Source organism: Gouania willdenowi, chromosome 3, assembly GCF_900634775.1.
Source record: "Gouania willdenowi chromosome 3, fGouWil2.1, whole genome shotgun sequence".
Lineage (NCBI taxonomy): Eukaryota > Metazoa > Chordata > Actinopteri > Blenniiformes > Gobiesocidae > Gouania > Gouania willdenowi.
In genome coordinates this window covers 20,273,244-20,297,818 of record NC_041046.1, presented here as the reverse complement: position 1 = coordinate 20,297,818, position 24,575 = coordinate 20,273,244, and the positions used below count along the sequence as shown (strand labels likewise).

The window sequence follows — 24,575 nt, the reverse complement described above, 5'->3', positions numbered from 1 at the left end:
AGAATCAGAAATACTTTATTTATCCAAGGGGGAAATTGCTTTTTTTTTTTTTAGATGATCCAGAATATTGAATGAGAAGAACAAACACTAAAATATAGAAAAGGAATAAAATAAAACGTACATAATTAAAGAAAAGACGGTTAATTAAATAGGGGTTTAAATACAAGCCTACACCTCCAGGAAAAAATAATAACAATGATATTTCATGGTGACCTCAGCTGTGATAAAAGTAGCCCATCTCTGACTTATTTTAACATGTGTAGTAGTTGTTGATAAGCGCCTCATGGTGGATTCTAATGTGCTCTGTGCTGTGCTGTTGGATTACTTCCTGATTCGCCACAACGGACTCACCAATCAGATGCCAACGATGACTCCGGTGTCCCGCCCTTACCTTTGCTAAGCGGCCAATAGGAGCCGCTCTGACACTCTGCTGCTACAGACGTTGAGCCATACAGGTAACCAAGAGAAAACTGAAAGGCGAAGGAAAAAAAAAAACAAAAAAACTCCAGGGCTTGTCATGGAGTCCGTGTGAAAGCAGCACGGATTTCCACCCTTCTTTTCCAGTTAAACCAGTATCTCTGGATAGAGCACACTCAAGTACTGCGACAGGTAGAGTCTCTGACCGCAAAACTCTTCCGTGGCTCCTCTGAAAATAATCCCCCTTGTTTCTCTCTCTCTGTCTCCGTTTATTTCAATTCAGTTTCCAGCCCTTTGTTCGCTCTTCTTATCACTTGGAAAAGGTGAACCTTCGTATTATTTTTATTTTATTTTAATCTTTGCTTTAATTGTAGTTTTTACCCTTGTGGTCCCTGATGGCTTCGCACAGTGATACTCTGGTGGTGTTCTTTGGGGCAACAGCTGGTGCAAATGGGGGTAAACTGGGTTCGGATGAGAGGGAAATAATTCTCTTGGTGTGGCAAATTGTGGATCTACGTGAGAATAAGGTACGGACCTTTCTGACCCCCTTTCGTTCGTGTGTTCGGTTGACTTCGTGTACTGCAGTGTGTAGCTGTAGCTGAACAGTGTGTTGTGACATTTAAATCAACATGGTGTGCTCTGTCGTCGGCTCACCTTTACACAGGTGTGCGTCCTCAACATAACGAGCAGCTCAAGTCTGTCACTTCACTCCATGGAGAACACACACACACAAAACACGCCTTTTTGATTTAACATGTCACCTTTGTTGAGATAAACAACGCTTTATTGACAAGTGCTTGTTTGCAACTACATTGTCAGTTGTTTTTAATTTGTTTTTCATATTGTTGTTGGGGATGCAGCATTTATTATGATGTGCATGAAAACCCAAAATGTCCAGGCTTTGTACGCAGAGCCATGAAAAGACCAATCCCTTTTATCACAGGTGGGAAAGATTCATGAATGCTTTGTCAAGCCGGATTCTTTGGAGCTGACGGACCAGTGTAAAGAGGAGACAGGGCTGACTGTGGATGACGTCATCAATGCTGAGCCTTTGGACAAAGTCCTGCAACAGGTGAGGCCCTCAAAGCATCTGGGTTAGAGCTCACCTGTCGTAACCACAGGGTGCCCTGGTAGAACCCGTTCACTCCAGTGTGTGCCCAGAATCATTCACATAGGCAGGATGAGCCACACGATTCTTTTTTTTTTTTTTTTATAAACCATTTTAATATTTTACATAAAAACACCTCTCACGATCAAATCGTAAAGGATTTTTCATGAAAATCAGATTTTGTAGTTTGAAAACCATACATAGAACTCCAAATTATTTTCCTTTAAAGCGCTACTTAATATCCCTAAAGCACCACAAAGCCAGACTTCATTAAACCGTTGGATTTAAATGGTAATTTGCACTTAAAAAATAAAAAAAAAATAAAAATCTCTTCCCACCGGTCTTAGTGAAAAACATTTGATTAAATTCCTTCATTTGTCAGTTGCACATTGTTTTATTTTATTTTTATCTTTTCTAATGTATGTCCATCCCACAGTTTTATATTTGCACTATTATCTTTTGTTAGTATTAATTTTTCTTCTTACTGTTTACTTTTGCTATTCTATGGCGTTGCTGCAACATGTGAATTTCCCACTATGGGCATCAATTAAGGTTTATTCTACTCGATTCTATTCTAAATTGTACTTTATTGAGCCCACAACGAGTGATTTTTCCCTTGTTACAGCAGCAAAAAAATGAAAAAATAAGAAAATACACAATTTACGCTATGCAGTTAGAGGTATACACAAACCAGTTTTATATATATATATATATATATATAACATATTTTAACAATACAAAAAGATTTTACAGCAGTAGTTGTGGACACCAATAAGGCACTAAATTGATTCTAACAGGAAATAAGTATAAATATTATTGCATAGGATAAAAAGAACAGTACTAGTATATATATATATATAATGCATACTTGTTAAATGGTGTTTTTGCGTGAAATTTTGTAGGACAGTTTTTGCATGTGAAGAAGATTACTGAAACATCTTTCCTCTGTAAATAATGGGGGGTGGTTAAGAGCTCATTGAACATAAGAAATGTTCCTGTTGACAGTCGATGCCCCAAGCGAGATGTGATACAACAAGCCTGACTGTGTCATTAAGCTATAAGTGAATGTGGGGTGTCAAATATCCCATATGACCTTTAATTAAAAATAAAGGCTCTTCTGGTGTTTGAGGTGCTTTGGCCCTGACAGGGAAACATGACTGACAGTCTGTGGAGGACCAGGGGTACGGTTGGATTCGGCCTGAGGTGTCTGTAGATAAGGACTATAGTCACAGGTCCCATCATGCCTTAGCCTGATGCATGCAGCAGACATCTGGAGTGCACAATATTTGACTGGAACCACACCTCTGTTTTAGGACACCTGACAGACAGGAGGGCTCATCTTAGGCTTCATCTCTACCACCTGGTTTAGGTGCTTATTCATGAGCCGGTCTAAAGTTTATTCCCCTCAAGCTGTCAAGTCGCTAAACATGTTTTTTTTTTTTGTTTGTTTTGTTATCCTTGAAAAGTGTGTTTGCACTGGGTTTACCTTCTCTCCTCCTCCCTTAGCGTCTAGGTAATAGTTTCAAAATCCCTGATTATCATGCTGGATCTATGTGTTAGCTGTGATATTAGCGCTGCACGGCTATTTAAGTGTGTAGTAACTTTTCTTGTTTGTTTATTTGAGCTTTCTCCTGACAGAGCAAGTCCTCCCCCCTTAAAGTTTCACATGAGTTTGGTCTCAGTGTGGATGTCATTTTGGTCTCACACATACCAGTTTGGTAAGACTCCAGCTTTAGCTGCACTGGGTTAGATTGTGTGTGTCGAACATTCAAATATTAACCCAAGCAATCGGTTTCCTCTTTTCATGCCTTAGTCGCACTGCTTACTTTCTCACCATTGGATTCTCTTTGGCCACGTTTGTTGATATTGGGTGGAACTAGAAAATGGAAGATGGTGGAATAGTTTAAAACGCTGTGTGATTGTGAAGTTTAGCAGTTTGTGGCTCTTTAGTTGTTGCCCATTGCAGAGCCGCGGGAACAGAGCAGCTGCCTTTTAGTGTTGGGCTTGTCATGTTGACCTACATGGATGCAGCCCCCCAAGGACAGTTATTGCTTTTCTTTGTTTCAATGTTCATAAAGGTATTCAATGCTGCAGAGCTTTGATGGCCTGGACAATTTAGACTATAGGGTAGAAGATATTTAAAATATAGGTCTATATGTTTGTATAACTTCAGACATTGGCACTTCCTGTGAAATAAACCATTAGACGTTTTTTTTTTTAAACCCTTGATGTTATCAACACTGTATCCCCCACCCCCCTCTCCTCAATGTAGATTCCTATGATGAGGTAGATAATTTCAACTACTCCATCTTAGGGCTGGACGATATGGACCAAAACTCATATCTTGATAAGTTTTCTCAAAATAGCGATATACGATATTAATCTCTATTTTTAATTCAAATCAAGTCAGACCATAAAAACAAATCTGGGTTAAAACTTACTAACAGTTACACAATGTTTTTTTTTTTTTGTTTCTCTAAGGGAATTCTGTAGTGTAGCTTGTTTAGGATGAACTCAGAAAACCATCTAACTGTGGTTTTCATGCTGTTTAGAGAAGTAGTGAAAGCAGCAACTCCTAAAACGAGTATTTTGATACAAAAATTTCTATAAAAAAATATCTATATATAAATCAATATGGGCGATATTGTAATCTTCTATATCGCCAAAATATAAAACTCGATATATTGCCCAGTCCTACTCTGTCTGGTATCATAGCAGATCTTTAGGTGATGTAGACTCGTATGTTTTGACCTTTATGCAGTGTAAAGTTTCTAAGCTGGTGGTTTGTTACCATAAGTAGTAAAATATCATCAATAACAGTTACACCAGAAACCCACATCAGCTGTGGGTGTGGTTTAATGTAAACTATTTAAAAAAAAAAAAGACAATTTGATTGTGAAACATAAAATAAGGCAAGTTTTTTTCTTTCACTCTCACAACTTTTATTCAAGTTCAGTGGTAAGACTTGGTAAGTTTGTTTTTCACTGACATACAGTATTGTTGTTTTGTAGCATAGTGGCCTGTCCTTGCTTTTTGGAAGTTACAGGTTTTGTTGTCTGGTTGTGGGTTGATAAGCAGGCAGAGTTTGAACATCAAACCAACCAAGCAACCAGGTAATCAAAGTGATTTGTGAAAGAAGTAGATTTTTGATGGACAGAATGCAGTTTAGTAAATGCTTGCTTCCCTGGTTTGTTGTTTTTCAGGTGTAATTGTATAAAAGCATTTTATGACTCGGGAATAAAGAAACTGAGCATTTGCAGAACATTCACTGCTTCATTTGGGATTTGAAAAATGATTCAGCAGATCTCTAACATCTTTCTCACAGACCACCTGAGGTTCAGCCATCAGTTTTTAAAATAATGTGCCGTGTGATACTCTACAAATGTGATCACGATTTAAAGAAATACAAACTTACTGAAATATTTAGAACTTTAAGTAAACACAGTATTTTAATTTTGTCTTTTCCACTAATTGTGCATTATGTAACAATGGACATGGCTCAGTGGAATTGTATATTTGAACATTTGTGGCTCTTCCAACACTGTGCTGCTCTTATCAGAGTGCTTCTGCCACCAACACCCACCTTACGGCTGCATACAAATATTTCAGCTCCACCGAAGAGCAAACTTTGAGAGGGCCGTGTTCAAAGGGCATTTCTCCCCCTCATCTGTGGAGTGGCCGGTTTGAAGAAGTGCAAAGAGTTTCAAAGACTTTCAGCAGTAAAATGTGTGCTTACCATATTATCTTAAGAAATCAAGTTCTAACCTTTTATTCCAAATAATTGATCTATCACCTCTTGATAGGAGTAAAAATATGTTAATAAACCTGCAACACCAGAGGCAATTCTAATTTAGCGGCTTTGCAAATATTAGTTTAACATTTTGATTTTTTTGTCTCTGGTGTAAATAAATGGGTGTGTCGCTACCTACCAGGCTTTCGTAGCATAAGCTTTTCTCTCAGTAATCCATCTCAATAAAAGAGCAGGGTGGAGTTTTATGCAAAGCTAAAAGCAAACGGAATCTTCTTATCTCAGATGCCAAACATTTTACAACACACGTGAACTTCAAATGTGTAATTTTGTTAATAAAGCTTTGAGCGGTTACCCATAATTACATTTGAGTGAGTCACCTGGTTGCATACAAACCCACAGAGACAAGTAAACTGTAAGTAAAGTCGTAACTTGCTCGTGGACATTGTTTCACTCTTCATGATCTGGTGAAGCAACACAGGCTAGTCTCATAATTATTTGTAGGATTTCATTTTTACACACATAAATAGTATTCTATACTAGTTTACTACTGCTGCTATGAAAATAATCCTTGGCTAGTTGATCGTTGTCCTACAGTTATGCCACCTTCATCGATGTTAAAATGTAATCGTGCATGCATTATGTCCAGTTGTTGGATAGATTGTCTAGATTCCCAGATTAGAATAAAATGGCGTCTTTGTGCATCTATCAGCTGTAGGTCTGCTGTGTTCCCCTAATGTTCTGGTCAGCCATTTTAAGTCCCAGTAATCCAAGCCTGGAGCATTTGTCATGTCTTAGTAGCTGGTTGGAGCTGCCAGCTATAGGCCTGCACTTCTCTTCCACTGTTACAGAGCGTGCCCCAACACGCACGTGCTCTCTACAAAGGACTGTCTGGAGGTCTGTCATATACATGGCCAGTGGCCATGTGAAACTCATCAGCCTCTGGGTTTCAGGTGGTCCCATATCCTGATGGTTTACCTGCTCTCACAGAGCTAACAATGGACTCAATTCACTAATCACAGCTCTTTGCTCACAAAGTGGACATTGAAATGCAGTATTTAATGGGAATGGTGTTTTTAGGGAGTTTGAGCATGTGTCCTTTATTAATATATCAAATGTAATTTAATAAATGTACAAATATTTTATTCACCTCAATTTACTGTGTAATGATTCATTAAATGGAGACATTAAAGTGGTGTTAGGGATTCAATCATCTATTAACACATGAGCTGCCTGATGAATCTGGTGGATTACTTGATGTCATTAATAAATCTGTTGATGGGCAGCAAAAGATGCTGGTAAATCCCAGCTCTCCTCCATTTCTGACTAATGTGCTCAGGAATTTCTGGCTTTCTTGAAATGAAGGACAAAAAAAATAGTATTCAATTGTATAACCTGTAGGCCAATGTGCCTGGATTTAATTATTTTTTTTTTAAGAAGTACAAACTGGTACTTATGAATTCTCCGTAAGCCTTCAGTACTGGATGCTTTGTGTTGTCTTCTGACATTTAAACTTTGAATCTGGTGCTAGTGTTTGTGGCTTTTGTTGCAGTGATGTATCTATTGTTTTACTTATTTCTAAGATAGCCCTTTTGTTCAGGTGACTGGCTCTATTTGTGGTTAAACTTTGTCACATCGCAAGAACTATGCTTGACTGAACGTACATACGTGGGAGGTGCTGGTATTTAGGTCTGGGCACATCACCCTTGACGCAAAATGGAGACGGGTTGGACTTGTATGTGCTGTTTTTTTGTCTTGGTGTGGCTTTGACTGTTAGTTGTGCAAAGAGACTAGCGTGATCCTGGAGATTAGTGTGTCGATCATTCCTCTCCTTAGTCACTCCCTCCTCGTCTCTGCAAACACTGGAACCTGTTCGACAAGAACTGTTTCCAAAGGAAAACAAACACAAATCTAATATTAGGCACAATAACACCTTCACTTTTCTTTAGGATAGAAAGGTTTCCAATTCTTTCTGGGCCATCGGGACTAAAATATTCTTTATTAGACCTTCATATTTTCCTTTTAAAGGAATTAAAAGCAACGTGTTGAAATGAATGTTTACTGTGGGCTTTTGATGAGTCGTACTCGATAAATCATTTCAAATATATTTTCTCTTTCATGCACAGTTCCAGCAGACGGTTTCATCAGAGGTTAAATGCCTTGGCAGGAGCTCCTACACCCTTTGTGTGAACAGCCCTCTGGTTATTCGACAGGTTCTTCACCCCGAAGCCTCCAAAAAGGTGACTCTCTCCTCCATCGACATCTCTTCCATTGACATCCCCACGTTGGTGCATATCAATACCATTGAAACTATAAGTGTAGGACATTTCTAAAGAATGTTAAAGCTGTTACCCACTATAGTTTTTTACTCAAAAAAAAAAGGAGAAATCCACTCCAAAAGCATTGCATTGTGGGATGTGGAGTAACATAAGCGGATGTGTTTGCCAAGTGTCTACAGTTTAGATGAAAACAAACACACTTTCAAATAGCAATTTGCACCTTTTACATCATTTTTTAAAAAACATTTATTTTATTGATCATCAATGAGGCTTTATTGATTTGTGATTTAAAAAAAATAGTGGATAGCAGCTTTTAGAATACATGTCCTGCATTACTGTGTTGAAAAATCCTAAAATAGGTCTTTAATGTTTTTCGTAAAATATGAGGTTGTTTAGCCTGTGGATCATTTAAGAATAAGCACTAGTTTTAAACAAATTACAGGTTACATTTATTTCATCTGTGTATTTAAATGGCTTTTTTGTCAGTATGCACTGCTTCATGTTTTTTTCAAATAGTTAATTTTTTATTGATTCCCTGTATTAAACTTAATCTTGGTTTTCCTTTCTTTTCCACATAGAATCTTGTTCTTCCTGAATGTTTCTTTTCATTTGTGGATGTGAGAAAGGAGTTTAAAAAATGCTGCACAAATGCTGGCCCTGTGCAGAAGCTGACCACGACATCCATGTTGGAGTGTATCCTTTAATAACCCAATGAATAACTCTGAACCTTTAATAAATCATCTGCAGGTTGAAAAAAAAGTGTGTTAAAACTGCACAAACACCTTAACTTAGTGTGCAGATGTTGGCCTTCCTGCAGTGTCAGAGCAGTCGATGGGGGTGAGGGAGGTGAGGAGTATGGTGCAGCTTATCCTCTGCATCCTGGCTGAGCCCTACAGTAAGTAATGGCTCCACTTTTTGTTGACGCCCCAAACCAACACTTCGTCATGACACAATGACATAAGTGCTTTTCTAACTATATCTAAAATGATCACTTTTTCCATTTAAAGAACATCCACACAGAGTACATGTTAAATATACTGATTAAAAAGACTCTCATTAAGTCTTTCAGAGGTTATTTGTCCATTATTTAACTGAAACTAAATACAGACCAGCAGCCAGTCATTTAACGATGAAATGTAAAGGTCAATTCAAACCAGAGTTTGGATCAATTTTGTTTTCAATTATTCATCCTCAATTAGAATTACCGGCATTTTTATCCAATTACAATTATTTTCCCTTATAAGTCAATAAAATGTTACTTTCCTCTTGTGTTAGCTTTCTGTTAGCATCTCTTATGATAATGGGTCAGTTTGACCAATGTCCTAAATCAGCTGTAAAATACACTAAAAATATTGTTTATCATCTAATTTGTTTTTCATTTTTTGGTTACCTTGTTAGACTTCCTAATCAATGAAAATAATGGTATTAATATTTTTGGTGCGGGCATCTGAGCCTTTTTTCTCTCAGTATACCCCTAGATTTATATATGTATTTTAAATGGTAAAGTGATCCTCAAGAGAACTGACAGGTAGTGGGAAAAGTTGCATTTAGTTAAATTGTAAATGACAGTTTTTATATAATTTCCCCACCAATTACAATTACAAATCAATTATGATTATAGCAGTAAAATAATTTCTACAAATATAATTATAGTTATGTCATAATTGTAATTATCAATTACGTGATTGCAATTCTAATTGTCCCCAACCCTGATTCCAACAGACTGTAATCTGATGTTTTTTCTTTTAACTGAGGTTGTATCTTTTGGTGTGATACAGTACAGGAAGGCAATGATGTATTTACTCTTATTTTTTTTTTTTTTTTTTTTTGTTAGATCACAAATTCTCCTGTGTTGAAACTGTGAAGTACAAGTTTGACTCTGGGACATGGTACGTTAAATGTTTTGTAGACCATCATCTTTGTGTGTGTGCGCAGATTGTTCTCCACCTGTTCCCCAGCAGTGTTGTTAACATGGTCATTTTAGAAGTTCAGCTTTAAGCTTTAAATACAACAACAAGACAGCCACAGGCGTGTCATTAGCGCTGTCCAACTTTGCCATTAAGTGCTTACCCACATATCCAATAGCAGAGCACCAAATCCTGCTCTTCTCAGAGCACTAAAAGCTCCTCACCCTGACTTCCTCTTTGTGTGAAATTTGAATGTTAATGATCAGAGAAAAGATGCATGCTCTCCTGAATCTAGTCAAAAACTATTGTGGGATGACTTTTCAATCATTGATTATATTTTGTCTTTGTTTCTTCCTCTGCTTGTTTTGTGCAGCAGTAAAACGGAGCCGGTGGACAGCGAGACGGTGATCAGAGCACGAGGGCTTCCATGGCAATCCTCAGATCAAGATATCGCTCGCTTCTTTAAAGGCCTCAACATTGCCAAGTGAGCTCAACTAAAGCAAGGCTAGATAAGAAACATATTTTAATCATTCTGAACTACATATTTGTAGAACTGTACAAAGAACTGTAACATGGTTCCTCAGATAAACAATAAATTATAATTGGCAATTGTTTTGGAATTTTCATGGCAATTACAATTACAAAGTTAATTATCTAAACTCAATTTTACAATTTCATTACAGTTACGACAGCAACAGATTTCTAAAATTGCAATTACAACATAATTGTAATTCAGTTATAATTGACCCCAACTCTGGCTCAAACATCCACAATATTCAAGTTATGGTAGTTTTTTTTGTCAGTGTTCATTCAAGCTTTTACTTTTTCTATTCATGCTCTGTTTTATGTATATTCAATATTTGAACTTGACATCAACAAACTATTGCTTTTATATTACAAAATTAAATTTTTACTAAATACAATATATTGATAAAACACTGCCGTGTACTAGATACAAACTGCTGTTTTCTATGCAACTGAAGATGCTGTTTAGTGATGACCTCTCTGTGTGTTTCAGAGGGGGCGTGGCTCTGTGTCTGAACGCTCAGGGCAGAAGGAATGGTGAGGCCTTGGTTCGCTTCATCAACTCCGAGCACAGAGATTTGGCCCTTGAGCGCCACAAGCACCACATGGGGAGCCGCTACATTGAGGCAAGGAAGAACATCAACTGTGTTTACTCAAAAATAGTTAATCATTGTGTGATTATTATATATTATTATTTTTTTTAATGACATCAGAATCGGAATCCTTTTGTCATTGCACAAAAGCTCAGTGAATTAAAAAAAAAAAAGCAGCTCTCATAAACAATGCAAGACGGTGTAGAAAACAATAGTGCAACAAAAAACATTTATATACTGTAAATACAACAGCCAATATAAAAAAGTAAAGAGGTGGGATGACTCGGCAGCACTCAGGCAGAATCTGTTTAGTGTTTGTTTAAAGCTCATGAGTTTTGATGTAATGTGTTTGTTGATGATTTTAATTGATTTCACTGATGATTTTAAATGTTCTTACTGATTTTAAGCTGTTGAATATTTTATTGAGTTGCCTCGTGTATGAAATGCACTATACAAATAAATTTGCCTTTATTAGATTATAAGTTCTATGGTGTTTGTGATAATGAAGCTGTTAGATGACTTAGAAATAATTTGTCTAAAATGTGTTTTTAAATTTTTTTTCCCTAAGGTCTACAAGGCTACAGGAGAAGAGTTCCTCAAAATTGCTGGAGGTCAGTTTTCCATCTTTTAAATGACTGAACTAATAATAAAATGGTTGTAGAAATGATTCACAAACAAGGGGCAGTTTTCTTTGACCATGTTCAGAAAGAAAGAAAGCAAAGTGTGGCTGTTCTCAGTGGTTTTAAGAGAACGAATGTCCTTTGTGCAGCAAGTCTCTCCTGTTACCTGTGTTTCTCCCTCATCCACTGACTCTGTTGTACCTTATCTGGGTCTCATGAAAGAAGCTTTGTGAGAATCTCTCCCCATAGCCCCTCACCCTTCTCCCACTGGCCAAACCCTTGAGGCCAGTCAGAGAGAGTTTTACTTTGAGCCAAAAGCAGCTCACCTTTTAGTCCAGCATGCAGCTCCACTCCCGTGAGAGAGCACGGGCACCTGCCTGCTGAAAGAAGGGGCTTTCTGTTAATACAAAGTGGGTGTGAAGACACAAAAGCAGGGCCACTGGGCCATTGAGCCACACAGTCAGCAGTGACAGAACTCTGATAGTCCACAACCACACTCACTTGGAACAGATAACGGGCTGGTTGTTAGTCAGACCCTGGACTTTACTCAGATGAGTTAAGATCAATACAGATTGACAGCACACTGAACTTTAGGCACATATTTGAAGCAGAAGAGACACATTGATCAATAGAGAGGAAACCACTAAATAACTGTGCAATAAGTCAGTAGATGAGGCATTGGGAGTGTTATGTTGAAGGTTTTTGTGACATTTAACACTTGTTTGTTTTGGGTTTTTTTTCCTTTACTTTGTCTGCACATGCTGTCAAAGGTCAACACTACAAGAAGTGCAATCTTTTAAATGCAGCAATGCATGTTTTATTATTGCAATTAAATAAATACATTTATTTTATTGCCTAATTGTGACCATCACCAGCCCTCCCTAAGGAAGGGTAAGAAATACTTTATTAAAGGAAAGATATAAAAAGAGAGTGCAGTGTTACATCTAAGTGATGGGGAAGGGAACAGGGAAGAGGGTGTCAGGGTAGGAAAATGGGCAGTGTTACATTTAGGTGGGGGGAAGGGAACAGGGGAGAGGGAGTCAGGATAGAAACATGGAAAGGGTGGGTTAACTGCTTTATAGTGAGAGTGAGTTGTGATGTTATAGTTGTGCATATTGTGCTTTTTGCGTTGTGTAATCAGTTTAGCCAGTTTGGTGGTAAGTGCAGACAGGCCTAAATATGTGAACCCACCCACCGCCCTGTTATGGTACCTCTCCATTCCCCAATGGAGAGGTACTTCCCTTTCCCCTGTGTGAATGTGTGTGTTTACTGAATGTATGAGGTGCAATTAAAAGAAAGGGGATTGGGGGGAGTGGTGCTCCGGGGGGTGATGTGTTGAGGTGAGAGTGCCGTCCCTATGCCACTACAAAGTAGCACAAGCGGTGTCCGTCCCCCCCCACCCTTGGCCCTGCCATCCAGCCCCCCAAGGGTTGGATAGGCGTGTGGTGCACAAAGTGAGTGAGCCAAACCAGCTTCTTATGTATTTGTTTCATTGTTTTTGCTACATCTTATGTCACTGTTGAACACACAATTGTAATGGATAGAAAAATGATCATCTCTGATCAGAATGCTAATGATGGCAATACAACATACCCATATATTAATGTCGTCCATTAACCTGCAGGACCTAACCTTTTTATAATAATATTCCAAACAAAGGCAAGGATAATTGGTGCATTTCATACACAAGGCATTTCACTGTGCTTTACATGATCAAGAAGTGCAACAGAAAACATTCAACAGCTTAAAAATCAATAAGAACATTTAAAATCGGCAGCAAAAACATTACATGAACAACATGACCAAAAATCTTTCTCTCAATCATATGCAGTAGAGAAAAACTTCTTTAACTTTGATTTAAAAATGTTCACATTAGATGCTGATTTCATGTCTGCTACAGTTTGGTCCACTTCTTTGCAGCATAACAACTAAAAGCAGTGCCACCATGTTTGCTGTGATTTCTGAGCTCCACTATCTGACCTGTGTCCATAGATTTTAGAGACCTGCTTGGTTCATACCTGACTAACATCTCACTGATGTATTCTGGACCAAACCCATTCACAGATGTCTACACCAGCAGCAGAACTTTAAAGTCTATTCTGAGGCTGACTGGGAGCCAGTGTAAAGACTTTAAAACTGGAGTAATGTGTTGGTTAAGACCTGAGCTGCAGCGTTCTGAACCAGCTGTAGCTGTTTGATGCTCTTTTGGGGGATTCCTGTCAGAAGACCATTACAATAGTCCAGTCTGCTGGAGATAAAAGCATGGACCAGTTTCTCTTGATCTTTCTGAGTCATTAAACCTTTCACTCTGGAGATGTTCTTTAGGTGGTAGAAGGCTGTTTTTGTTAAAATAATTTTCCTCTAATAAAAATAATTAGAGGTGTCAACCAGGATCAGACATGGTTTTACAGAATTGCTTTACACTGGGAAGTCCAACAATCTTAGTTTTCACTTTTGTGACTCCAGGAACATCAAACGAGGTGGCTCAGTTCCTGTCCAAGGAGAACCAGGTTATAATCCGGATGCGAGGGTTACCGTTCACCGCCACGTCCCAAGAGGTGCTGTCCTTTCTTGGCCCCGAGAGCCCAGTTACAGATGGTTCTGAAGGTCTGCTCTTCGTCAAATACCCCGATGGAAGGCCGACGGGCGACGCTTTTGTTCTATTTTCCTGTGAAGAATACGCCCAGAACGCTCTGAAGAAGCACAAGCAGATCCTGGGAAAGCGTTACATTGAGCTGTTCCGCAGCACAGCAGCTGAGGTGCAGCAGGTAATGTGAAGCAAAAAAAAAAAGTGTTCTTCAGTTTTCAAAATTGGTTTTAGAGGAGAGCCTAGGTTCTTAAAATGGGCTACACGAATCGTCATGGGGGTTTTTGAATAAAAATTTAAAACAGCGTTACAACATGGGAACCTAGAATATGAATAGACCATTAGTCAGGAGCCTCCATTCATTGCCACAAACTACACATTGGCCTCTTATCAAAACATGTGACAAATATGGCAAGAGCAACATTTCTTTGCACTAGTCAAACATGCTTGATGCCCTCTCTGCTATCACAAACATTTGTGAAAGAGGATTTTTAGGTTTGACAAACATGAAAACAAAATAGACTCAGACTCTCTCAAATTCAGCCAAACATTAGAGTTCTGTTCATCCTCTCAACTTCACCCTTCTCATTAAAGTTGTTGAGTTGTATTTCACAGTTTCAGAGTAATTAATATGATGTATTACTGCTTTATGTTCAATCGACAAATATTTAGTTGATTAACACATTGTTTCTCACTGGAAATGCCAGTAGGCTAGTTATTTAAATAAGTCTAGTGATAATTCTGAATAACATGTTTTCTTGTGTTTATAGATTATTACTTTTTATTACATATTAATATATAGGTAAAATTCAGGGATAAATGTCACTGTAGGGCTACATTGTATATGACATTACATTGTGTTTTTTTAAGTGTGCAGGAGTAGGGGGTACATGGCTTTAGGTTAAATGTCTGAAGGGGTACGGGCCTGTAGAAAAAGGACGGGAAGTAGTAAAGTTACTCATATAGGAAAAAAAATAACAATCTTCAGTCCTTCTTGTTCCAATTTCCAAAGAGAGTTTTTGAACACTCTTTTATTCTTTTTTCTCATTTTCATTTTTTCTCTCTCTCTAGGTTCTGAACCGCTACATGTCCACACCTCTGATCTCAACCTTGCCCCCCTCCCCCATCATGCCTTTGCCAGTGCTCGCCACACCTTCCTTCCTCCCAGCAGCCTGCAGCACTCGGGACTGTGTTCGTCTTCGTGGGCTGCCCTACACCGCTGGTATCGAGGATATCCTGGAGTTCATGGGAGAGCACACCTGTGACATCAAACCTCACGGAGTCCACATGGTCCTCAACCAACAGGTCAGACTGGTGGGAAACCAGCTTCCCCCTGAGTATTTACCACAGTCTGTAGTAATTTGTGTACTGTTCATTCTTTGGTTATTCTGTTTTAAAACCAAAGCAAAATAACAAATAAATGGTCTTGTTTTGCTGACTTAAAACCAAAACAGAAATACAGATTTTTAAAAAAAAATCTTAATTCTGTTTTGTGAGATATTTGGATTTACAGGGAAACTAGAGTGAGAACTCAAGTCCGCTGCACCTCGTTTCCCTCCACAGGTCCTGTATCAGGTCTCCTCACTCAATTCAACTGTTTAGGATTTACTTCAGCAGTTTTCTGGTCCTGCTCCTGTTTTCATGCAGTCTGTGGATTTTTTAGGTCATAACAGCTGCTCACATTTGTTTTGTTTTATGGTGTTACGGTCCAAATAGTATCCAAATAAACAGGTGACTGACTACAGACTGTGAGGGTCGTGTGAGTAATAGATTGACACTTTTGCAAAAACAATTGCGCAGCTTTTAAATACCGCCAGCCGCTAACGGCAACTGTCAACACACGCAGAAGTTGATCACAAGAAACAAGGAGCACCAGTAGATTCATTACAACACCTCTGGTTCCTTTAATCACATCATGTGTTTCCCTTGTATATCCAAATGTCCCAAATTTTGGTTTTAAGTCAGTAAAACAAGATAACCACACTGTTTATTTGTTATTTTGATTTGGTTTTAAAACGGAATAACCAAAGAACAAAGGTTACACTTATTCCTTATGACATGGTTCCTTCATTTATACGTGCTTTACTTTTTTTTCTGCAGGCGCGCCCCTCTGGTGATGCTTTCATCCAAATGAAGTCTCCTGACAAAGCCTTCCTGGTAGCTCAAAAGTGTCATAAAAAGACCATGAAGGACCGATACATTGAGGTGTTTCAGTGCTCCACAGAGGAAATGAGCATCGTCCTGATGGGAGGAACATTGAACCGCAGCGGCCTCTCTCCTCCACCGTGCAAACTTCCCTGTAAGGTCTTCAAATGATGGCAAACATCTTCACACTCATACGAATACTTTTTGAAACTTGGACTTTCATCAGATTTAGAAAATTCCTTGTTTTTCCTTTTTTAAAACTGCTGGAGACAAACTCTTTTTTTTTTTTTTTTTTTCTTTTTTTATCCCATGAGTCCGTAGTGTAGGACTTATAGATAAATTATTAAAAAAAATTATTTCTCAACAAACTTTCATATTTGTTTAAATTCTAACTAATTGGTTAACATGAATAGTAGTGGAACACATTTGTATCTCTGCACCATCTGTGATTTACCTCTGCATGTATGACGTGATTTCCTAACTGTGACCTTTGCTCAGTGGAGGCTCATTTTGGTCCATCCACGCTGCTCAATAACAGATTGGTTGTTGGAGAATTTCTTAGTCCAACACAGATTATTTGTTTTTATTTTAGTACATTTGAATTTAACATTTCAAGTTGGAAATTTTCAATACTTTATTGAAGTTATTGTGTGTTGCCCACAATTCCACACAGTACCATGATGTGTATGAAAAGTTACAGATCACAGCTGTTCACATACACACCCTCATCCGTGTGTGTGTGTTTACAGTGCTAAGAGTAAGGGTTGGAGTCAGTTACAATTATGTCAATGATCTATGTTCAATTACAATTGCTTTGACCAGTATTTCTTCCAATTACATTTAAAATTGTGATTATTATTTTCCCCCTGAAAAATCAATTACGATTACGTTCTCAATTACTAAAGTTACTAAGCAATTAATTAACCTTTGACTTGTTAGCTTTCTGTAAAATGCACTAAAAAATATTAGCTATCATTCAATTTGGTTTTCATATCTTGGTTACATTGTTAGGCTTCCTTATCCACTTTTTTGTTTGTACAGTACTCAGTCTGTGTGTCTCTGCAGGTCTGTCCCCCCCCACAGCCTACGCTGCTTTCCCCACTCCCCCTGCCATCCTGTCTGAGGCTGCTCTCTACCAGCCCCCCCTGCTGGCTGCTCCCAGACCAGCTCAGACGGCCACACACAGCCCCGCTCACGCTCTGGCCTACTACCCTCCTCAGCCACACCTCTTCATGAACATGAACATGAACTACACTGCTTACTACCCCAGGTGAATATAGCGTCAGACACGTGAGCTGATCCAATGACAAGTTTGGTTTGGTTTATTGGTCAGAATCAGAGCATACACGATCTACACACTGGTCAGACCAAGGGAAAGGGGGCAGAAGCCTTAGCTTATGTTTAACTCCCCTCATTTAACGTCTATATTCCAAAATACAATATTATTGATAATCAAACAATATACATATTGTCTTTGTACCCTTTTTTAAATATCAACACATTCCTATTATATTTCATTTCATTTGGTAACGCATTCCATAGCTTCACCACACAGACAGATACAGTATTGTGGATGTTTAGATAACCTGTTTCCAGTTTAGATCATCTCTGAGGGGATAACGCCCCTCTCTCTTTTTTTTTTTTAACATGTTTTGAACATAATTATTGCTGTTTTTTGATCCACCAGGTCCATGAATTTTAGCGCCTTGATTTTTATAAATAATGCATTTGTTTGTTCATAAAAAGCAAAATTGTGCACCATTCTAATGGCACTTTTCTGTATTGTGCAAACTGTCTGTAGTGTCGTTTTACAAGCATGGCCCCATACTTCAACACAGTAAGTTAAATGAGGTAGTATCGGTGTGCAGTAGAGGATATTCTTTGACCTGAGGGTTAAAAAGTGTTTAACTTTGTTCAACAGCCCAACATATCTTAAGATTATGGATCTTATTTGATCCACTTGAGGTTTCCAGTTAAATTTGTGGTCTATTTACACACCTAGAAAGTTATTTTCATATACTCGTTCATTGTCTGTCCCATTTATCCTGAAGTTTACTGAATTGTTTGATGGGTTTTGCTGTTTTTAAAAATCATAATTCAAACCACTCTTTAATACGTCCTCTGCTCAGTCTCCTCCTGCTTTGCTCTGCAGCCCCCCGGTATCCCCCTCCACAGTCGGGTACTTTGCAGCTCCACCTGGAGCGATGGCAGCAGCGGTCGCAGCTCAGCCCCACCCTGCTGCAGCCGCCTCCCCTGTGCTGCCTCAGCCCGGCGCCCTGGTCCGAATGCAGGGGCTTCCCTACAACACTGGAGTCAAGGATATCCTCAGCTTCTTCCAGGGATACCAGGTCAGAGCACAGAAAACAAAGGTTCATTTTCCATTGCAGATAGCATTAGAGCATTAGCATTACAGTGTCTTTATCATGTTGTGATGTTATGTAGCTCTTTGATATGTATCCTTTTAATGTTTCCATCATTCTGTATGGGCTGAGATTTGTGCCACTAGAAACTCAATTTGAATAGTTGGTAATTAATTTGAAAGTAACAACTTGAAATTTAATTTACTTTACTTTACTGCTTCCTTTAAGCAGGAGTTGTCAGAAAAGTTACCACAGCAATAATTGGCTTATTAACCATATATATATATATATATATATATATGGTCATACCCTCAACGGGCCATAAAGGAGGTTTAAACAGGAGTTCCATGAATCAGTGATTGATTGCTCAACCTTGGGGACCAGAAGTGTTTCTCTGTGTAGTGAAATTGAATTGCTGCAGTGAATCTGAATTTGAGAAACACAAATGTATAGAATTTTTGGCATTTACTAAGATGAATTTATTTCAACACGAAAGAAAATACAGTTTCTAAACAGTAAATTCCTGTTGTTACTTTCAAATTCAATACCAACTATTCAAATTCAATGTCTAATGGCACAAATCTCAGCCCATAGTTCTGGCACATTTTTCACCAGAGTTGTTTATTCCTAAATTACGTCACAGTATTATTAATCTAAGGAACATGTGTACACTTGTGTGACCCCTCCCTTTGCCTCCCTTGTTTATTGCTGCCAGTCCAAAGTAGGTGGAGTCCCCTGAAGCAGGTATGAACCCTGACGAGTGTGGCTTGGAACATTTTTCAGGGTTGGGAGGGGCTAGGGTGAGGTTTTATAACCTTTTCTAAGGTATTATTATTGGAAATGCTGCTGGGACTCATTTCACCAAGTGAGAAAATGGGTTGGGTTGCAGAATGTGATAAATGTAAAGCTGTAAGGGAACAGTGTGACTATCAGCTGTAGCAGCATTGTGTCTGTAATGGTGTGTGAGTTTTATGGCAGCTGTAGTGTGTTTGTGTCGGAGGTGTAAAGAGTCCTGATATATATCTACTCAAGTGGAAGTACTCCGCTACAAATAAGTTATACAGAAAATACTCAAGTACAAGTAAAAAGTAGCTCACTTAGGTAGTACTCTACGTACACTAAGGTACTAGTTACTTTCACCCCCCATGTTTATTTTTTGTAATAAATATTGCCACGGTTCCCTTGCACAGGAACAATTGTAACTGAATTTATTTTATACAAAGGCATCTGTATGAAATAAAAGGTTTGTCAAAATCTTTTTTTAAATAAAAAAGGCACCAATGATTGTAATTCAAAATAATTAAAAAAAAAAAATAGTCAGGCTCTAAGTATAACTACATTTATGAACTCTAAAACAGTGCCGTGCTAAATGTGCCATGTGGGTAACAACATAGTGGGTAGAAACCCCAACCTGAACCCAAGAAAGTGGTAATAAACTTTCATTCAATGTTGTTTTGGCAATGTGTATTACGTTTAATCTGATTGGTTGGCAATGATGTGATTTTTTTTTTTTTTTTTTTTGTACAATGTCTGTGGATCATTTTAAAACAAATAACAATAATAATTTACTCAGCAACGGTTGGGTGTAGAAATATAACAAATTAGTTATTTTAACGTACTTCAGTACAAGTAGAAATACTGATTTATAAATATACTTGAAAAAGTACAAGCACCCATAAAAGCAACTCAATTACAGTAACATAAGTACTTTCAATTCGTTAAACAGCAGCGCTGCCCTTTGCACACATTCCTGTGTGATTATTTGGTGTGTAGTTCAAAGTAAACCCTGTTTAGCCACTATTGTGTGTGACGTTGTGCACTGTGCTGGCCCCTGACTGTGTGCTCATCATTATGCTACCTGTAGTACGCCCCTGACGAGTACAGCGGTGTGGTTCAGATGAACGAACAGGCCAGGAGTCTCATTCAGCCCAAAGAATGGCTCTGTCTGTAGGGACTCACCCTAAGGTAAGAGGAGCCTCTGGTGCAGAGGGCAGAGTGGAGAGACGGCTCTTTTTTTTTTTTTTCTCTACTCCTCTGATGTTTCGCCTGCTGCATGTCATCACTAACAAAAGCCTGAGTCACATGTCTTTAGTGTCGGCGTGTTGAAAGCACTCAATCAAAAATAATTACGCTACAGCAACTGACTCAAAGTTAGACATCTGAAGATTTTGCATCACACGTCATGTTGGTTTGACCAGCACTTCTTTACATGTCCTGTTTAGAGCTTTCTGAATCAATCTATTTTGCTACTATCTTTGTTAAAAGCTGTGTTTTAACATCAAAGCCCATCTCTCTAGCAGCCTCTGAAGCAGACTTTAAACACTTCCTGTTGTGGTCCAATCAAATAACTATGCAAATAATCTGGATTGTATCTAACATTAAAGAAGGTTTTTCTGTTTTATGTGCCCTGAGTGAACGTTGGGATAGACATCATTCAGGGTGCGGTGCGCTCTAAATACAATTACCTGCCTGGGTAAAGACACCTTAGCACTTCCTGCTTAGGGTTAGCATGTCTCTTCATGTAACGCCTCCAAAGGGCCTCTTGGTGTTTCTTACTGTCTCCATGGTAACAAGAAAAAACTAACAACTCTTTCACAGCTAATTATCGAATTGAATGTCAATTAAAAATGTGCTGTGTCAGGATGTTGACCTTATCAGGTCGTGTCTGACCTGGTGCTTTCCAGTCTGTGCTTGGCACAGCTTCAACACTCCCAGAAAGTCCCAGTTAAACCACAGTGCTCTAACCATAGAGCCATAGATGGAATCACACACACACTTGTTTTGTTTGTCAGAACTTGTTTCGTTAAAACTTGAAGTTTTATATATGTAAAGGCTGATAATATGCTGTCATTATGACATAATAAGGTGTCATGAAGGTTGTCTCTAAGTGTCGTTCGTTACCCTAACCCTACCCTTTTGTTATCCTAACCTAGTGTTTCTTAAATGGGGGTACATGTACCCCTAGAGATACGCGCTGGCACTACAGTGGATATTTGAGAGAGAAAGAGAGAGCAACTCACAAAACGACAACAAAAATACACAAAATAAGAGAAAAACATGCTGGATAATAAAAAGAACAGACAACTAACAACAAAATACACAAAACGACACCAAAAATATAAGCACTAAGGGAGAAAAATACTTACTATTACCAGCAACACACAAAAGGACAATAAAAACACACTGAATGAGAGAAAAACACACAAGATCACTGTAACACACAAAACGACATAAACAACCAAACGACACCGACATACGAAAAAAACAAAAACACACAAAATAGGAGAAAAATATACGGAATAATAAGAAACAGAATACAGAAAAAACACACAATATGACAAACGCACACAAAATGATGATAATTATTTTTGATTAGAACATAAACTGAAAATATAAAGGTCAGTCTCGGTCCCACATCAGAAGGTAGATGACCATAAATAAAAAATAAAATCTATAGAAATAAATCTATTCAGGATGCACTAAATACTGTTTCATTCACTTATTTACAAAATGAGATTCTTTAAAGGCAGGGCAAATTTATTTGTATAATGCATTTCATACACAAAGCAACTCAATGTGCTTTACATGATCAAAAAGTGCAACAGAAAACATTCAACAGCTTAAAATTAGTAAGAACATATAAAATAATCAACAAACACATGACATCAACAACATGACCAAAAATCTCTCTCAATCATATGCAGTAGAGAAAAAAAGTGTCTTTAACTTTGATTTAAAAATGTTCACATGTGATGCTGACTTCAGCTCTGCTGGTAGTTTGTTCCACTTCTTTGCAGCATAACAACTAAAAGCAGCATCACCATGTTTCCTGTGAGCTCTGGGCTCCACTATCTGACCTGTGTCCATAGATCTGAGAGACCTGCTGGGTTCATACCTGACTAACATGTCACTGATGTATTCTGGACCAAACCCATTCACAGATTTATACACCAGCAGCAGAACTTTAAAGTCTATTCTGAGGCTGACTGGGAGCCAGTGTAAAGACTTTAAAACTGGACTAATGTGTTCTGACCTCTTTGTTCTGGTTCAGACCCAAGCTGCAGCGTTCTGAACCAGCTGTAGCTGTTTGATGCTCTTTTGGGGGATTCCTGTCAGAAGACCATTACAATAGTCCAGTCTGCTGGAGATAAAAGCATGGACCAGTTTCTCCTGATCTTTCTGAGTCATTAAACCTTTCACTCTGGAGGTGTTCTTTAGGTGGTAGAAGATGTTTTTGTGATAGATTTGATCTGAATGTTAGATCTGAGTCAATCAGAACACTAAGGTTTTTGACTTGGTCTTTAGCTTTTAAAGATTGAGACTCAAGATAATTGCTGACAGCAGTCCTCTTTTCCTTGTTACCAAAGACAATCACCTCATGTCATGATTTAGTTGAAGGAAGTTTTCACTCATCCAGCAGTTTACTTTTTCTAAACAGTCACACAACACCTCAATGGGACCTTAGTCATCTGGGTTCAGTGATAGATATAGTTGTGTGTCATCTGCGTAGCTCTGATAATCAACCTTACAGTTCTGTAAAAAATGTCCTAAAGGAAGTTTAGTCCAACCCATGTTTGCAATCTGTGTAACAATTGTATGATCTACATCATCAAATGCAGCACTGAGATCCAACAGAATGAGAACAGATACTTTTCCTGAATCAGTGTTCAACCTTATGTCATTGATCACTTTGATCAGAGCAGTTTCTGTGCTGTGATGAGAACAAAAACCTGACTGAAATTTATCAAATATTTTGTTGAATGTTAAGAATTGACTCAGTTGGTTGAAGACCACCTTCTCAATGATCTTGGCTATGAATGGAAGGTTCTGATTGGTCTATAGTTAGCCAGTATAGAGGTATCCAGTGTTCTCTTTAACAAATGTGTGTTATCACTCTTTTCTTCCATCATTATGCTCGATAGTGGTTTTTTCACAATATTCTGAGCAAAATGTTGTAGTCAGATAAATGGGGGTACTTGAGCCAAAAAAGGTTTGAGAACCACTTGATTAACCTCTAACCCCACTAGATCTATCCACTTAACCCAAAAAATGCCAACATAGCTCCAACTCAGTCATAATTTAGCCAACTACACTTAATGACAGCCTTTGTCACCTTATTTATGCTAATACATGTGTGTGGAAGGAATACACTGAACTGTGCACAGTGATCTCTGATTCTTGCATGTTTGCTTTAAGTCATGAGTTGTGAAATTGCTGTGATTATCAGTAACTGCATGTCCTCTGATGGCTAATCTATGTGCTCCTGTGGGTTGTTGGAGAGAACAGCATGATCTCCCAGCGTTCCTTCTGTCTTGTTGGTTTGAAGCCCTTTGCTGCATCATCCTTCTTCAGCTTCTCCGTAACGCTCCCTCTGCTGGTTCCCAGTCTCTGAGGCAGGAGAAATAAAGTGACTGTCCTTGTGTGTGTTTCAGCTGCAGCCAGACTCCGTTCTCATCCTGTATAACTTCAGCGGGCAGTGCAGCGGCGAGGCTTTGATCACCTTCCCAAGCGAGGAGATCGCCAGGCAGGCCATCACCGAGCACTCCAACCTCTCCTTCTACGGCCAGCAGGTCCACCTGGCCTTCTGTAACTGACTCTGACCTCCTCGGTTCTCTGTACCTTTCCATACCCCACATATGTGTTCATGCTGACAAACAGTTGTCAGTGAAGGACACATGTGGTCGAGCACGTTAGTGGCTGTGTGCCACATACAGGTTTATATCTATTATAGAAGTGTACAGACGTTTATCCTGAGATGCTTGAGGCTCCAAAAAAACCAAATCCGCACAATCTGTGTGCAGACATTCTATGCTAACACTTCAGATCTGTGTGCAGATTTCTATGCTACCCACATCAGATTTCTGTGCAAATTTATATTCCAACACTTCAGAACCATGTGCAGATTTATATTCTAACCACTTCAGATCTATGTGCAGATTTATATTCTAACCACTTCAGATCTATGTGCAGATTTATATGCTAACACTTCAGATCTATGTGCAGATTTATATGCTAACCACTTCAGGGTTAAGCCTCATCTGTGTTTAAGTCTTTGTGTTTTCTGCAGACACGATTATGTGCAACAGGCTTGATGTTTATTTCATGACCTCCAATGTTTTGTTGGATCCACTGGAGAAAGAGAAGAAAAAAGCCATAATGACTACTGACTGTTAGCATCCAGTCTACTTCATCCTCCTTTGCACTACCACAGCCAACATATAATGTGTATAAAGCATGCTTTATGTCGTACCATTTAAACTGTTTCCAGTACTACTGATTTTGCTCC

The 24,575-nt window shown here is 38.6% G+C and overlaps 1 protein-coding gene across 7 annotated transcripts; it reads left to right on the top strand.

Annotated features, from left to right (window-relative positions):
- The first annotated feature begins 424 nt into the window (after positions 1-424).
- On the top strand, positions 425-24,055 carry esrp2 (epithelial splicing regulatory protein 2). 7 transcript variants are annotated; one of them, XM_028436984.1, is made up of 18 exons: positions 426-609; positions 701-740; positions 792-944; positions 1,361-1,489; positions 7,400-7,513; positions 8,131-8,245; positions 8,352-8,447; positions 9,387-9,441; positions 9,833-9,943; positions 10,478-10,610; positions 11,146-11,188; positions 13,664-13,965; positions 14,856-15,089; positions 15,885-16,083; positions 16,995-17,199; positions 18,082-18,277; positions 20,154-20,254; positions 23,722-24,055. In XM_028436984.1, exons 3-17 carry the CDS (start codon positions 813-815, stop codon positions 20,238-20,240), a joined length of 2,151 nt encoding a protein of 716 aa, XP_028292785.1. In that variant the 5' UTR covers positions 426-609; positions 701-740; positions 792-812; the 3' UTR covers positions 20,241-20,254; positions 23,722-24,055. The 7 variants fall into 7 exon arrangements, 6 of the variants coding, with proteins under 6 accessions (XP_028292813.1, XP_028292806.1, XP_028292785.1 ...); XM_028436975.1 differs by lacking the exon at positions 701-740; XM_028436968.1 differs by having other exon boundaries at positions 701-944.
- The last annotated feature ends 520 nt before the right edge of the window (positions 24,056-24,575 follow it).